At 45.5% G+C, this 13,238-nt stretch overlaps 1 protein-coding gene across 6 annotated transcripts in view; it reads right to left on the bottom strand.

Annotated features, from left to right (window-relative positions):
• amph (amphiphysin) overlaps window positions 1–13,238 on the bottom strand; it is a 134,062-nt gene that overhangs the window by 23,502 nt on the left and 97,322 nt on the right. For 4 of the 6 annotated variants that reach the window (XM_082960692.1, XM_014139128.3, XM_082960693.1 and 1 more), the window contains exons 12-17: window positions 6,056–6,157; window positions 5,834–5,857; window positions 5,169–5,192; window positions 4,460–4,801; window positions 2,815–2,847; window positions 692–736 (exon numbers count right to left, since the gene is read on the bottom strand). In XM_082960692.1, the coding sequence (XP_082816818.1) occupies window positions 692–736; window positions 2,815–2,847; window positions 4,460–4,801; window positions 5,169–5,192; window positions 5,834–5,857; window positions 6,056–6,157 (570 nt within the window). The remainder of the gene's footprint in view (window positions 1–691; window positions 737–2,814; window positions 2,848–4,459; window positions 4,802–5,168; window positions 5,193–5,833; window positions 5,858–6,055; window positions 6,158–13,238) is intronic. The other 2 variants (XM_045693800.2, XM_014139127.3) reach the window with 2 other exon arrangements.

The following is a 13,238-nucleotide window of genomic DNA, read 5'->3' on the forward strand; positions in this document are numbered from 1 at the left end:
ACTGACTTCCTCCCCCCTCTACGTAGAGAATAGCGTAGAGTAGTCTAGCGCAAACAGAATCCCCTCTTCCTTATTTTCCCTCACCTTCCGATCCAACAGGTCCCAGACGTGCTCAATGGGATTGAGATCCGGGCTCTTCGCTGGCTATGGCAGAACACTGACATTCCTGTCTTCCAGGAAATCACGTACAGAATGAGCAGTATGGCTGGTGGCATTGTCATGCTGGAGGGTCATGTCAGGATGAGCCTGCAGGAAGGGTACCACATGAGGGAGGAGGATGTCTTCCCTGAAATGTCCGGGAAATAGCAGGTGCCTTGGTGGAAGAGTGGGGTAACATCTCACAGCGAGAACTGTCAAATCTGGTGCAGTCCATGAGGAGGAGATGCACTGCAGCACTTAATGCAGCTGGTGGCCACACCAGATACTGACTGTTACTCCCCTTTGTTCAGGGACACATTACTCCATTTCTGTTAGTCACATGTCTGTGAAACTTGTTCAGTTTACGTCTCAGTTGTTGAATCTTGTTATGTTCATACAAATATTTACACATGTTAAATTTGCTGAAAATAAACGCAGTTATCAGTGACGGGACATTTCTTTTTTTGCTGAGTTGTGTGTATATATATATATATGGACATAAAACATAGTAATGGAAGGGCAAAAACATCTGTCATATTGACACTTGACTTACCAGCTTATCAAAATCCGCAACAAATGTTGGGGCTGTTGCTTCCATCTTCCATAAGTTGGTGGAAAGAGAGAGAGAGGGAGAAAGTTAAAACTACACTGGCAGCAAACCAGCAGTTAATAAAATATCAGAGCATATAAAATGTTAGTTTTCAAAGGTAAGTTATGATGGGATAATTTTGGGGAAAGTATTAGTGAGGGATTGACAAAGTGTTTGTAACCAGGATAAAGTGGAGGGTAAACTCATTTAAGCATAGTTTATGCAGCAATTACACTATATTAGCGTTGTTAGAAAATTTGCCCAACTACATTATTGTTGTTAGCATAAGTTTACCCAACTTGGTTAGTTAACAAAACTGTAGTTTAGTTGTAGTTTATTCTAATATCCCTAAATGCTCCACCATGTAAACTTCCTACTATTCTACTACTAAGACAGTCTTTGGCTTCTTTATGCACAACAGGAACTGCTTTTTATATAACTGGAAGTTCAATGTTATGGGTCAATTGCAACCAGTGTTGGGGGTAATGCGTTACAAAAGTAACGTGTTACTTTTTCAAATTGGGGAATATTATTGAAGTTACTTTGTTATACAATGCGTGCGTAACTAATCCCAACAATGAGCAGCATCAGGAGATAAGCTTTTGCGGCCTACAATCACCTAACTTCACTTTTACCTAATTTAAATACTTCAGTTGTTTAAACTAATCTGCAAGTAAGTAAACTACATGACCAAAAGTATGTGGACACCTTCTCGTCGAACATCTCGTTCCAAAATCATGGGCATTAATATGGAGTTGGTCCACCCTTTGCTGCTATAACAGCAGCCACTCTTCTGGGAAGGCTTTCCACTAGATGTTGGAACAGTGCGGCGGGGACTTGCTTCCATTCAGCCACAAGAGCATTAGTGACGTCGGGCACTGATGTTGGGCGATTAGGCGTGGCTTGCAGTTGGCGTTCCAATTCATCCCAAAGGTGTTCGATGGGGTTGAGGTCAGGGCTCTGTGCAGGCCAGTCAAGTTCTTCCACACTGATCTCGACAAACCATTTCTGTATGAACTTTATTTTGTGCACAGGGACATTGTCATGCTGAAACAGGAAAGGGCCTTCCTCAAACTGTTGCCACAAAGTTGGAACCACAGAATCGTCTAGACTGTCATTGTATGCTGTGGACTTAAGATTTCCCTTCAATGGAACTCGCCCCAGACCATTATTCCTCCAACAAACTTTACATTTGGCACTATGCATTGGGGCAGGTAGCGTTCTCCTGGCTTCCGCCAAACCCAGATTTGTCCGTCAGACTGCCAGATGGTGAAGCGTGATTAATCACTCCAGAGAACACGTCCAATGGCGGCAAGCTTTACACCACTCCAGCCAACGCTTGGCAACACGCATGGTGATCTTAGGTTTGTGTGTTGGCTGGGCGGCCATGGTAACCAATTTCATGAAGCTCCCGTCGAACAGTTCTTGTGCTGAAGTTGCTTCCAGAGGCAGTTTAGAACTCGGTAGTGAGTGATGCAACCGGGGACAGATGATTTTGACGCGCTACGTGCTTCGTGAGCTTGTGTGACCTACCACTTCGCGGCTGAGCTGTTGTTGCTCCTAGACGTTTCCTCTTCACAATAACAGCACTTACAGTTGACCGGGGCAGCTCTAGTAAGGCAGATATTTGACAAACTGACTTTTGGAGAGGTGGCATGCCACGTTGACAGTCACTGAGCTCTTCAGTAAGGCCATTCTATTGCAAATGTTTGTATATGGAGATTGCATGGCTGTGTCCTCGATTTTATACAGCTGTCAGCAATGGGTGTGACTGAAATAGCCAAATCCACTAATTTGAAGGGGATACACTATATATATATATATATAGTGTATAATATTTATGGTCAGTTTTAACAAGTAATTCCATTCACAGGAGATTGGAGATTATCTTAAACCAAAAAATGGGAACATCTCCTCCTAATGTTCTGTTGCAACTGATCCAACTTGATCCTTCCTGTCCTCTACCATATTATATTTTAGTTTTTCTAATGACAAAGCATCTGCTCTAACTAACAAGGCAGTGATGAATCCTTTTCTCAATATCATCTTGTGATCACTAAAATAGAAATTTGGTCGAGACTAATTACCTGGGGAAATCCGTTAAATGCATTGTTGGTCACCTAAATCAAATCACAGACACATAATTAGTATTGGAGGCTTTTGGCATGACTGCTTTGAAATGTGTTTTAATTATGCGGCAAGTGATGGAATGTTTTTTTTAATAAAATTGACAAAGTGGAACCGACAAGCAGACAAGCAAGCAGAGGAGAGAGAGGAGAAGAGGGCTGGGATTCTGTGGCGCTGCAGGATCCAGGTTGGGTTGCGGGACAGCACTGTTTATTTTATTATTTGTTCATCTGTGGGAGGGAAAATAAGGAAGAGGGGATTCTGTTTGCTCTAGACTACTCTACGCTATTCTCTACGTAGAGGGGGGAGGAAGTCAGGTACCTCTTCCTTTTCTGTATCTATCTCTTGGTACAACTTTCCGTATCTCCTGTTCGCGACCTCGTCTTCGGACAGGTCCGAGTTATCAGGCTCTTTGTGAGCTCGGGGGATGACTCCTTCCTTAGCTACGGCTTCGCTTCTTGGCCCGGGAAAGGAGGCGAAGAGGTCCCCTGCCTGGCTGCCGTCACCCCCTGAGGAGAAGAAGCCACTGCTGTCGCTGACTTCCTGCCAGGACCCGCTGTCGGTGGTGGCGCCGCCTGTCTCTGCGGAGGGAGCGGGGAAACCTGCCCACTGGACTGAACCATTATTAGCGAAAGGGTCTGCCGCCCACCCTGACCCACCTTCCCCGGTCGTCTCTGCGAATGGATCTGTCGCAAATCTAACTTCCCCACCTCCCCCTTGAGTTACGTCAAAGGGAACAGACTCGAATCCCCCTCCCAGATGAGTTTCCGCAAAAGGATCAGATGCAAAATCCCCTCTCCCGCCTTCCCTCTGAGTCTCCGCAAAAGGATCTGTGGCAAATCCCCCAGGTGTCTCTGCAAAGGGGTCAGACTCAAAACCACCTTCCCCAGGGATCTCCACAAAAGGATCGGTCCCAAAATGGATCACCTGTTCACCCGTTGAGCCCTGTTCTGGGACACTGGTTGGATCCGCAAATGCTGTTCCTGTTTCGGTAGACTGCGTTGGTGCCTGTTCTATTGGTTGGGCCCAGTCCGCTGCGAACCCTGCATCGCTTGCCAAAGCCTTCTCCTCCTGTAAGGGAGTGGCCCGATCACTTGAAGCCCAGTCTGCGAAGCCTCCCTGGGATGTGCTACGGTCTGTGAGACCCTGGTCTGTGGCGGAGTCCAGTTCATTGTCAGTGCTGGCCCATCCTCCGTTCTGCCCCACTGAGTCCCCCCACTCCTCCGTCGTATCATATTCTGAGCCGAAACCTTCTCTGCCGCCAGGCTGGACCAGATACAGTCCATGCTCGCTGCCTTCAGGGGTGTCTTCAATCACCTGGCCATGCTCGTTGGTGATACGCAGGCCCGGTGTGGATTTGCGACGATCTCTCCAACCTGCCTCGTCTCCCTCTGAATCTGCCTGACCTGCTCCCCACCCTGCCTCCCATCCCTCTCCTGACCCTGCCTCCCCTTTCCCTGCCTCCCCTGCCTCTCCCGCTTCCCATCCCCATGACCTTGCCTCTGGTGGCCCCTGCACCGGCTCCTGCAGGGCCTGCTGGTCGCCCCCCACTGCACAAGGATCACAGTTGGGGGTAAGTTGGGGGTTGGGATCCCAGCCGCTAACCTCGTCTCCAGCTGCGGCCGTTTCGGCCCCCTGCGGCTGCTCTGCTGCTGCTGCCTCCCCTGCCTCCCCGCCCCAGCCGTCTGCTGCAGGCCAGCCTTGGGCCTCGTCCTGCCCTGTGGTCGCTGGAATCTCGCCGGCTGCCTCCTCGGTGGCAGACGGGACAGAGTCTCCTTTTGCCGGGGCCGAGCCGAAGTCAGCAGCCCAGTCGGTGGCGAAGCTGGGGTCTCCCGCCTGCTCGGGGAATGCGGGGAACCCAGGGTTAAAGTTGGCAGTGTTCGGGGCCTCGCCACCGCCGCCCCCATCCTCCTCCACACCCACAGTACTCATAGACCCAGAATCCGTCTGAAAGGACCAAGCCGGTGCGTGAAGGTAAGGTAAAGAGAGCACAGAGAGTGTTTATCACAAGAGGACAGAGAGAGAAAGTGAAATAATTGACAGAGGTAAAGAAAGAAGACAAGGCATAGACACAAAAGAAGACAATTGGGACTGTGGATTGTGGCTAATGGAGTGGTCTGTGGTGGAGTATAGTGAACAGTTCTGGATTGTGACGAAAAGAGTGAAAAACATACAGGTATCAAACAACTGGCTTGATGACAGGTTCGACCAGAGGTCACAGATATTACTTCTTTTTTTAAATCAAGGCACGTAAATATTTTCCGAAAGTGATTTTGATTGGTGATTAAAAGTCAGGTGTGGATGTATTACGTACAGGCTGCGCAGGTTCAGCATTTCCCTGGGAAAAAAATATTTGTATTTAATGTCAGATTCATCAGTATACTACTGTAAAAGTAGTATACTACTTTTTTTTTATCAATAAGAACAAAGTTAAATATAACTTTCATTCATCGTTACACATACAAATTGTAATACAAATATACATGGAGCAGCATAACAATAAGAGGGCCAAGTTAATTGCTTGGAACTTAACTTGCAATCTGCTATTTGGTAGTCTTAAATACTGTTGCATGGGAGGAAAAACATTTGGCATAACAAAAGCCACAAAATGGCTACTTTGTTTTTATTTAGTCTACTGAGCATGCAGATCACCATGCCAATCAAAGCTAGTAGAGGTCAGGATTCCTGCGTGTTGAGACTGATAGCTTTTGCTCAATGGTTTTTCTTAATTTTCCACTTGATTGAAACACTTTAATAAGGATCAGTGCTAAATGGGGACATGTAAAATGGGTTGTAGTCTTGTATTTTTCAAAATTCAAAGACTACGACCGGTCAATTTTATAAAAAAGGAATGTATACTTGATTCTCTAACATATCTAGGTATAATATGTATTATTATAGCGTATTGTAACTAACTAATCTCATACATCAAGGTTATAAATCCCATCAAGCAACCAATGATGACATTACTGTACTTACTGTCCACAAATCCCAGGGTAGTTGCTGTAGAACAAAACACGTGATTATTCACTATGAATGAAGAGCACTCTATGTGCTCTATTGGTGTGCGTGTATATTACTAGAGAGAACAGAGATATACACCATCTTGTGTACAGAAACATTTTAAGCTGAATATAAGATACATTTAAGACGGATAGCATAGCATTGTGGTATAATAGATGAAAATGGAGATAAATGGACCTGTGTTATGGGTGGTGCAGCCTGTCCGATAGTAGTGTTGCTGTCAGGCTTGAATGGATCAAAGTCCAGATCCAGGAGAGATTCTCCAGGTCTTTCATTTGGCTGAAAATAATAGAATTCAAGTGTTGGTTGAGTTAACAGCTCTCTAACACAACCGTACTGAAAGGCTGAACATTTGAGATCAGGAGCAGTATCTATCATACATCTCAGAATAGGAGTGCTGATCTAGGATCAGGTTCATCCTCCCTGTCTTTGTAATCTTATTCATTTTGATCTCAAAGGCAAAACTGATCCTAGAACAGCACTCCTACTTTGAGACGCTTCATATGGCCCCAGGTTATTTGTATCCTTTGTAGTTTATAAGGGATTTGTAATCTTGACGGCACTCTCTTAATAAACCCTTGACCCCTCCCCTCTATAAAAATACATGTTTAATATATCCCACTCCCACTGGTGGAAAACCTGCAAACACTGTGACCCACCAGGACCAGAAGCAAACAGTACTGTAATAGATGGAATAATACAGGGCATGCTAGTGGAGACCTCTGCATCTCAGGTAGTTTTGGAGAGTAGTTTAGTGCCCAGTTTGAATACTTTGAAAAAGCCAGATAGTTGCATGCACAAAGCCAAGTATAAACACAAAAGACGACAACAGTGACTTGTGGCTATTGAAGTGGTCTGTTGTGGAGTCTACTGAACAGTTCAGGGCCCGTTTCCCAAAAACATCTTAAGGCTAAGTCCATCAGTAGAACATTCGTAGGAGCATCATTAAATCTTTGAGCTGTTTCCCAAAACCATAGTTACTAAAGTTGCACTTGAAAATGTTAGTTATTTACCAACTGCCTCAGACCATTCTTAGAATAGCTAAGCTTGTCATTAGATGCGTTTTTTCTCTACCGCGTCACTTTATACACAGAAGAGCACCACTAAACATACAACACATGACCAAAAGTATATAGACACCCGCTTGTCGAACATCTAATTCCAAAATCATGGCCATTAATATGGAGTTGGTCCCCCTTTTGCTGCTATAACAGCCTCCACTCTTCTGGGAAGGCTTTCCACTAGATGTTGGAACATTGCTGCGGGGACTTACTTCCATTCAGCCACAAGAGCATTAGTGAGGCCGGGCACTGACGTTGGGCAATTAGGCCTGAATTGCAGTTGGTGTTCCAATTAGGGCTGTGACGGTCATGAAATTTCATCAGCCGGTGACTGTCAAGCAAATAACTGTCAGTCTCTTAATTAACATAAACAGATTTAGCATCTCCTGGCATCCACACATTGCATCAGTGCCTTGTAGGCTGACCAATTCCGAGGTGCATATTGAAGATATTGGAAGAACTGTCCACATTTACTTTTCGTCAGCCAACAAGATGAGTAGGCCTAACGAACAGCAAAAGCACTAGCCTATGTCAATCTACAATCCCCATAGTACAAAGGTCAACCTATTCTATTCTGTGCGAGAAATAAATATTCCAAACATAGTCTGGGACAGTTGAGGGATGCGATAGATCCCAAATTAATACAACCACTAGCATAAACAAAATATGTTTTAAAGCAATGTGGCTGACGCAACACATCAGAACGTTTATCTTAAAATGTTGATGAACTATTAGGCTATTTCTTCACATTATAAGCGCAGAAATGTGCACATGGCAGTAGGCTATAAGCGAGAATGTTACATTAGCAGAAAAACACCATTATCAACAAATGTGATTATGCATGTAATGCTTTTATTATAAAAGGTGCATTTTTATGGTGAAATTATTTTCCCCAAACTTTAAACTCACGCACTGCTTATGTATCCCAGTTAGGCTTTACACGCCAAGCGGATTAATGTGCTTCATTTTAACAAGTTATTTGGCCACTTTAGTTGTGATACAAACCTTATCAAAACATATAGGCCTATGGACTAGGCTACATGACTATGATTCATGTCATCTATGCATTTAAATAGTGAATGGAGGAGGCTTTTCCCGTGGTTTATTTTCATGCCAGCCAGGTAGGCTGTACTCTTGTTGTAAAGAGAAGCAATGTGCTTAATATTAGGAAAGTTGAGAAATAAATATAGTAGGTCTAGCCTATAGAAAGCTGATCCTCCTATTTTCAGTAGAGGCAATCACTCTGTTTTCTTGTGCATTTGCATAGAGTATTGAAATGTTGCACAACATGGGCTCTCATGAAGTGTTTGATTAGATCTTCGATGACATTTGCATTGAAGTCAGAGTTATTAGAGGGACAATACAGTGCTGAGTACCAGGCAGTTAGCAAGTTTGGTAGGCTACTAATGACCATCAGCAGCATCAGAGCTTGGAGAAGCCTCATTACCGTGACTAAACAGTCACGTGGAATTTGACTGCCTTCATGACTTGTAACCGCAGGTGTGGCGGTAATACGGTCACCGCAACAGCCCTAGTAATAATGCCCATGTGACGCTAGTGGGAGTTTATCGCTCTCCCTTGGCCTCCTTAGGTGCTCTTAACAAATTGTCTGTCCTGCTGTCTAACTATGCTAAATTCAAATTATTAATAGTGGATTATCTTAATCTGGATTGGTTGATGCCAAGTCTGATGGGCTGAAAGATATTTGTACTGAGCTAAATCTAACTCAGCTGATAACTAAACCAACTCGCCCCAATTTTAATGAGCAGCATTTTTTGTCTGAGTTGCGATTGAGTGACTGGTGGGATGTTTTAACTAACTTGACATGGATCATGCCCCTAATTGTTTGATTTCCCTGTTTAACACTAGAACCGCCTGGCCTTTCAGAATAAAATGACCCGCTAGAGAATATTGTCAGGCATCCCCTTTAGCGTATGCATCAGATGCATGTCAACCTGCAAGGTGTGCAAACATGCTTGATAAATAAATGCGTGCTAAATAGAGAATAAACTATTGCAAATGATTAATTGCATGAAGAAATATTTGTGGAAATATACTGCTCAAAAAAATAAAGGGAACACTTAAACAACACATCCTAGATCTGAATGAAATAAATAATCTTATTAAATACTTTTTTCTTTACATAGTTGAATGTGCTGACAACAAAATCACACAAAAATAATCAATGGAAATCCAATTTATCAACCCATGGAGGTCTGGATTTGGAGTCACAATCAAAATTAAAGTGGAAAACCACACTACAGGCTGATCCAACTTTGATGTAATGTCCTTAAAACAAGTCAAAATGAGGCTCAGTAGTGTGTGTGGCCTCCACGTGCCTGTATGACCTCCCTACAACGCCTGGGCATGCTCCTGATGAGGTGGCGGATGGTCTCCTGAGGGATCTCCTCCTAGACCTGGACTAAAGCATCCGCCAAGTCCTGGATGGAGAACGGGCGGGCCAGGGGAACTGGGGAACGGGGAACGGGCGGGCCAGTCCATAGCATCAATGCCTTCCTCTTGCAGGAACTGCTGACACACTCCAGCCACATGAGGTCTAGCATTGTCTTGCATTAGGAGGAACCCAGGGCCAACCGCACCAGCATATGGTCTCACAAGGGGTCTGAGGATCTCATCTCGGTACCTAATGGCAGTCAGGCTACCTCTGGCGAGCACATGGAGGGCTGTGCGGCCCCCCAAAGAAATGCCACCCCACACCATGACTGACCCACCGCCAAACCGGTCATGCTGGAGGATGTTGCAGGCAGCAGAACGTTCTCCACGGCATCTCCAGACTCTGTCACGTCTGTCACGTGCTCAGTGTGAACCTGCTTTCATCTGTGAAGAGCACAGGGCGCCAGTGGCGAATTTGCCAGTCTTGGTGTTCTCTGGCAAATGCCAAACGTCCTGCACGGTGTTGGGCTGTAAGCACAACCCCCACCTGTGGACGTCGGGCCCTCATACCACCCTCATGGAGTCTGTTTCTGACCGTTTGAGCAGACACATGCACATTTGTGGCCTGCTGGAGGTCATTTTGCAGGGCTCTGGCAGTGCTTCTCCTGCTCCTCCTTGCACAAAGGCGGAGGTAGCGGTCCTGCTGCTGGGTTGTTGCCCTCCTACGGCCTCCTCCACGTCTCCTGATGTACTGGCCTGTCTCCTGGTAGCGCCTCCATGCTCTGGACACTACGCTGACAGACACAGCAAACCTTCTTGCCACAGCTCGCATTGATGTGCCATCCTGGATGAGCTGCACTACCTGAGCCACTTGTGTGGGTTGTAGACTCCGTCTCATGCTACCACTAGAGTGAAAGCACCGCCAGCATTCAAAAGTGACCAAAACATCAGCCAGGAAGCATAGGAACTGAGAAGTGGTCTGTGGTCCCCACTTGCAGAACCACTCCTTTATTGGGGGTGTCTTGCTAATTGCCTATAATTTCCACCTGTTGTCTATTCCATTTGCACAACAGCATGTGAAATTTATTGTCAATCAGTGTTGCTTCCTAAGTGGACAGTTTGATTTCACAGAAGTATGATTGACTTGGAGTTACATTGTGTTGTTTAAGTGTTCCCTTTATTTTTTTGAGCAGTGTATATTAATGACAAGATATAGAAACATTTGTTGATTGTATCAGATACTGTATTGTTCCTTTACTACCGTTACTTTACACATGAATCAATCGCGTCTTCTCTTTATGCTTCGGGTCCACAGTCAGCACACAGCTTTGGGCTTTGCGTGAGCAAGCCCCACAAACAAATCACTTTCACTGCACACAGTTTTCATGGGCCTTGTTTTGTGTGCACCTGCCGACTTGACATTGTGTCTTATTTTTCCCCGAGTGGGAACTGTGGTGCTTGGAGAAGAGGGAGAGCAGGACCTGCTGCCTTTGCGGCCTGTTTGGCAGCTGTAGCTTCTTTCATGTGGTTCTCATGAAGCTCACATGCCAGATCCAGTGGGATGCATTGTGCTGAGGATGCAAACACGTATTTATTTTACATCTGTACACCGTGAGTGTTGCTTTACCACTCTCCATCACTGATGTGGAGTACAGATCCTCTGGTACGTTTTGCACAGAGGGGGGCAGCTCCCGCCTTTGTTTGTTTACTGTTCCGAGCAGGCTAGTCTTCTTTGCAATCAATTCTGTGCAACTTCCAGCGCTTTAAGTTACCGTTTTAACAGCAAGTAGGCTACTGTGGCTATTTCATTGTAATGTAGGCCTACCAGAGTGGACTACCATGAAAAACTATGGGGAAAATACATCCCATAACATTTTAATTTTAAATCTATTAAAGTGGCCAGAGATTTGAGTCTGTATGTTGGCAGCAGCCACTCTATGTTAGTGATGGCTGTTTAACAGTCTGATGGCCTTGAGTTAGAAGCTATTTTTCAGTCGCTCTGTCCCAGCTTTGATGCACCTGTACTGACCTCGCCTTCTGGATGATAGCGGGGTGAACAGGCAGTGGCTCGGGTGGTTGTTGTCCTTAATGATCTTTTTGATATGCCTGTGACATCGGGTGCTGTAGGTGTCCTGGAGGGCAGATAGTTTGCCCCCGGTGATGCACTGTGCAGACCTCACTAACCTCTGGAGAGCCTTGTGGTTGTGGGCGGAGCAGTTGCCGTACCAGGCGGTGATTCAGCCCGACAGGATGCTCTCGCTTGTGCATCTGTAAAAGTTTGTGAGCGTTTTAGGTGACAAGCCAAATTTCTTCAGCCTCCTGAGGTTAAAGAGGCACTGTTGCGCCTTCTTCACCATGCTGTCTGTGTGGGTGGACCATTTCAGTTTGTCCGTGATGTGTACGCAGAGGAACTTAAACATTTCCACCTTCTCCACTACTATCCCATCGATGTGGATGGGGGAGGTGCTCCCTCTGCTGTTTCCTGAAGTCCACAATTATCTCATTTGTTTTGATGATGTTGCGTGAGAGGTTATTTTCCTGACACCACATTCTGAGGGCCCTCACCTCCTCCCTGTAGGCCATCTCGTTGTTGTTGGTAATCAAGCCTACCACTGTAGTGTCGTCTGCAAACTTGATGATTGAGTTGGAGGAGTGCATGGCCATGCAGTCATGGGTGAACCGGGAGAACAGGAGAGGGCTGAGAACGCACCCTTGTGGGGCCCCAGTGTTGAGGATCAGCAAAGTGGAGATGTTGTTTCCTACCTACACCACCTAGGGGCGGCCCGTCAGAAAGTCCAGGACCCAATTGCATAGGGTGGGGTCGAGACCCAGGGTCTATGGTGTTAAATGCTGAGCTGTAGTCAATGAACAGCATTCTTACAGAGGTATTCCTCTTGTCCAGATGGGATAGGGCTGTGTGATTGCGTCGTCTGTGGACCTATTGGTGCGGTAAGAAAATTGGAGTGGGTCTAGAGTATCAGGTAGGGTGGAGGTGATATGATCCTTGACTAGTCTCTTGAAGCACTTCATGATGACAGAAGTGAGTGATACGGGTTGATAGTCATTTAGTTCAGTTACCTTAGTTTTCTTGGGGACAGGAACAATGGTGGCCATCTTGAAGCATGTGGGTACAGCAGACTGGGATAGGGATTGATTGAATATGTCCGTAAACACACCAGCCAGCTGGTCTGTGCATGCTCTGAGGACGCAGCTAGGGATGCTGTCTGGGCCGGCTGCCTTGCGAGGGTTAACACATTTCAATGTTTTACTCACGTTGGCCACGGAAGAGGAGAGCCCACAGGCTTTGGTAGCAGGCCATGTCAGTGGAATGTGTTATTCAATTCATTTATATGGTCTATAGTAGTAAAGGCCAAATACAATATTTTATCAAATATTTTTACATTTATAATATATACCTAATTGGGTCCTAAAATGTAAATTCCTATAGCAAAGTGATCCATGGTATGACCATCTTAAAACAATTCCATGTCAGCTTAGACCCCTCCCCCTAGTTAAAAAGCTAATATTTTTTAGAAATAGATATGGCCTCTCCATTAACAGCAGGAAGCAGATTGCACACTCAACTGCCTGCCAGTTCTTGACTATGGTGACACAATTTACCAGAATGCAGCAGCCACTACTCTTAAACCTTGGACACTGTCTACCATAGTGCACTTCGCTTTATCACAGGTGACAGTTTTAATACTCAGCACTGCATCCTGTATCAAAAGGTTGGCTGGTCCTCATTAAAGTCCCGTAGAGCACTTCACTTTTCCCTTTCAGTTTACAAAGCTCTACTACACAAGCTTCCCGACTACCTAACTTCGTTGTTGAAGTATAAAAACACGAGTTACCAAATCGGTTCACAGGTTTGGTTAACTCTTGAGGTTCCTCAGGTCTCCACT

The sequence above is a fragment of the Salmo salar genome, chromosome 14 (genome assembly GCF_965601325.2).
Source record: "Salmo salar chromosome 14, fSalSal1, whole genome shotgun sequence".
Taxonomy (NCBI): Eukaryota; Metazoa; Chordata; class Actinopteri; order Salmoniformes; family Salmonidae; genus Salmo; species Salmo salar.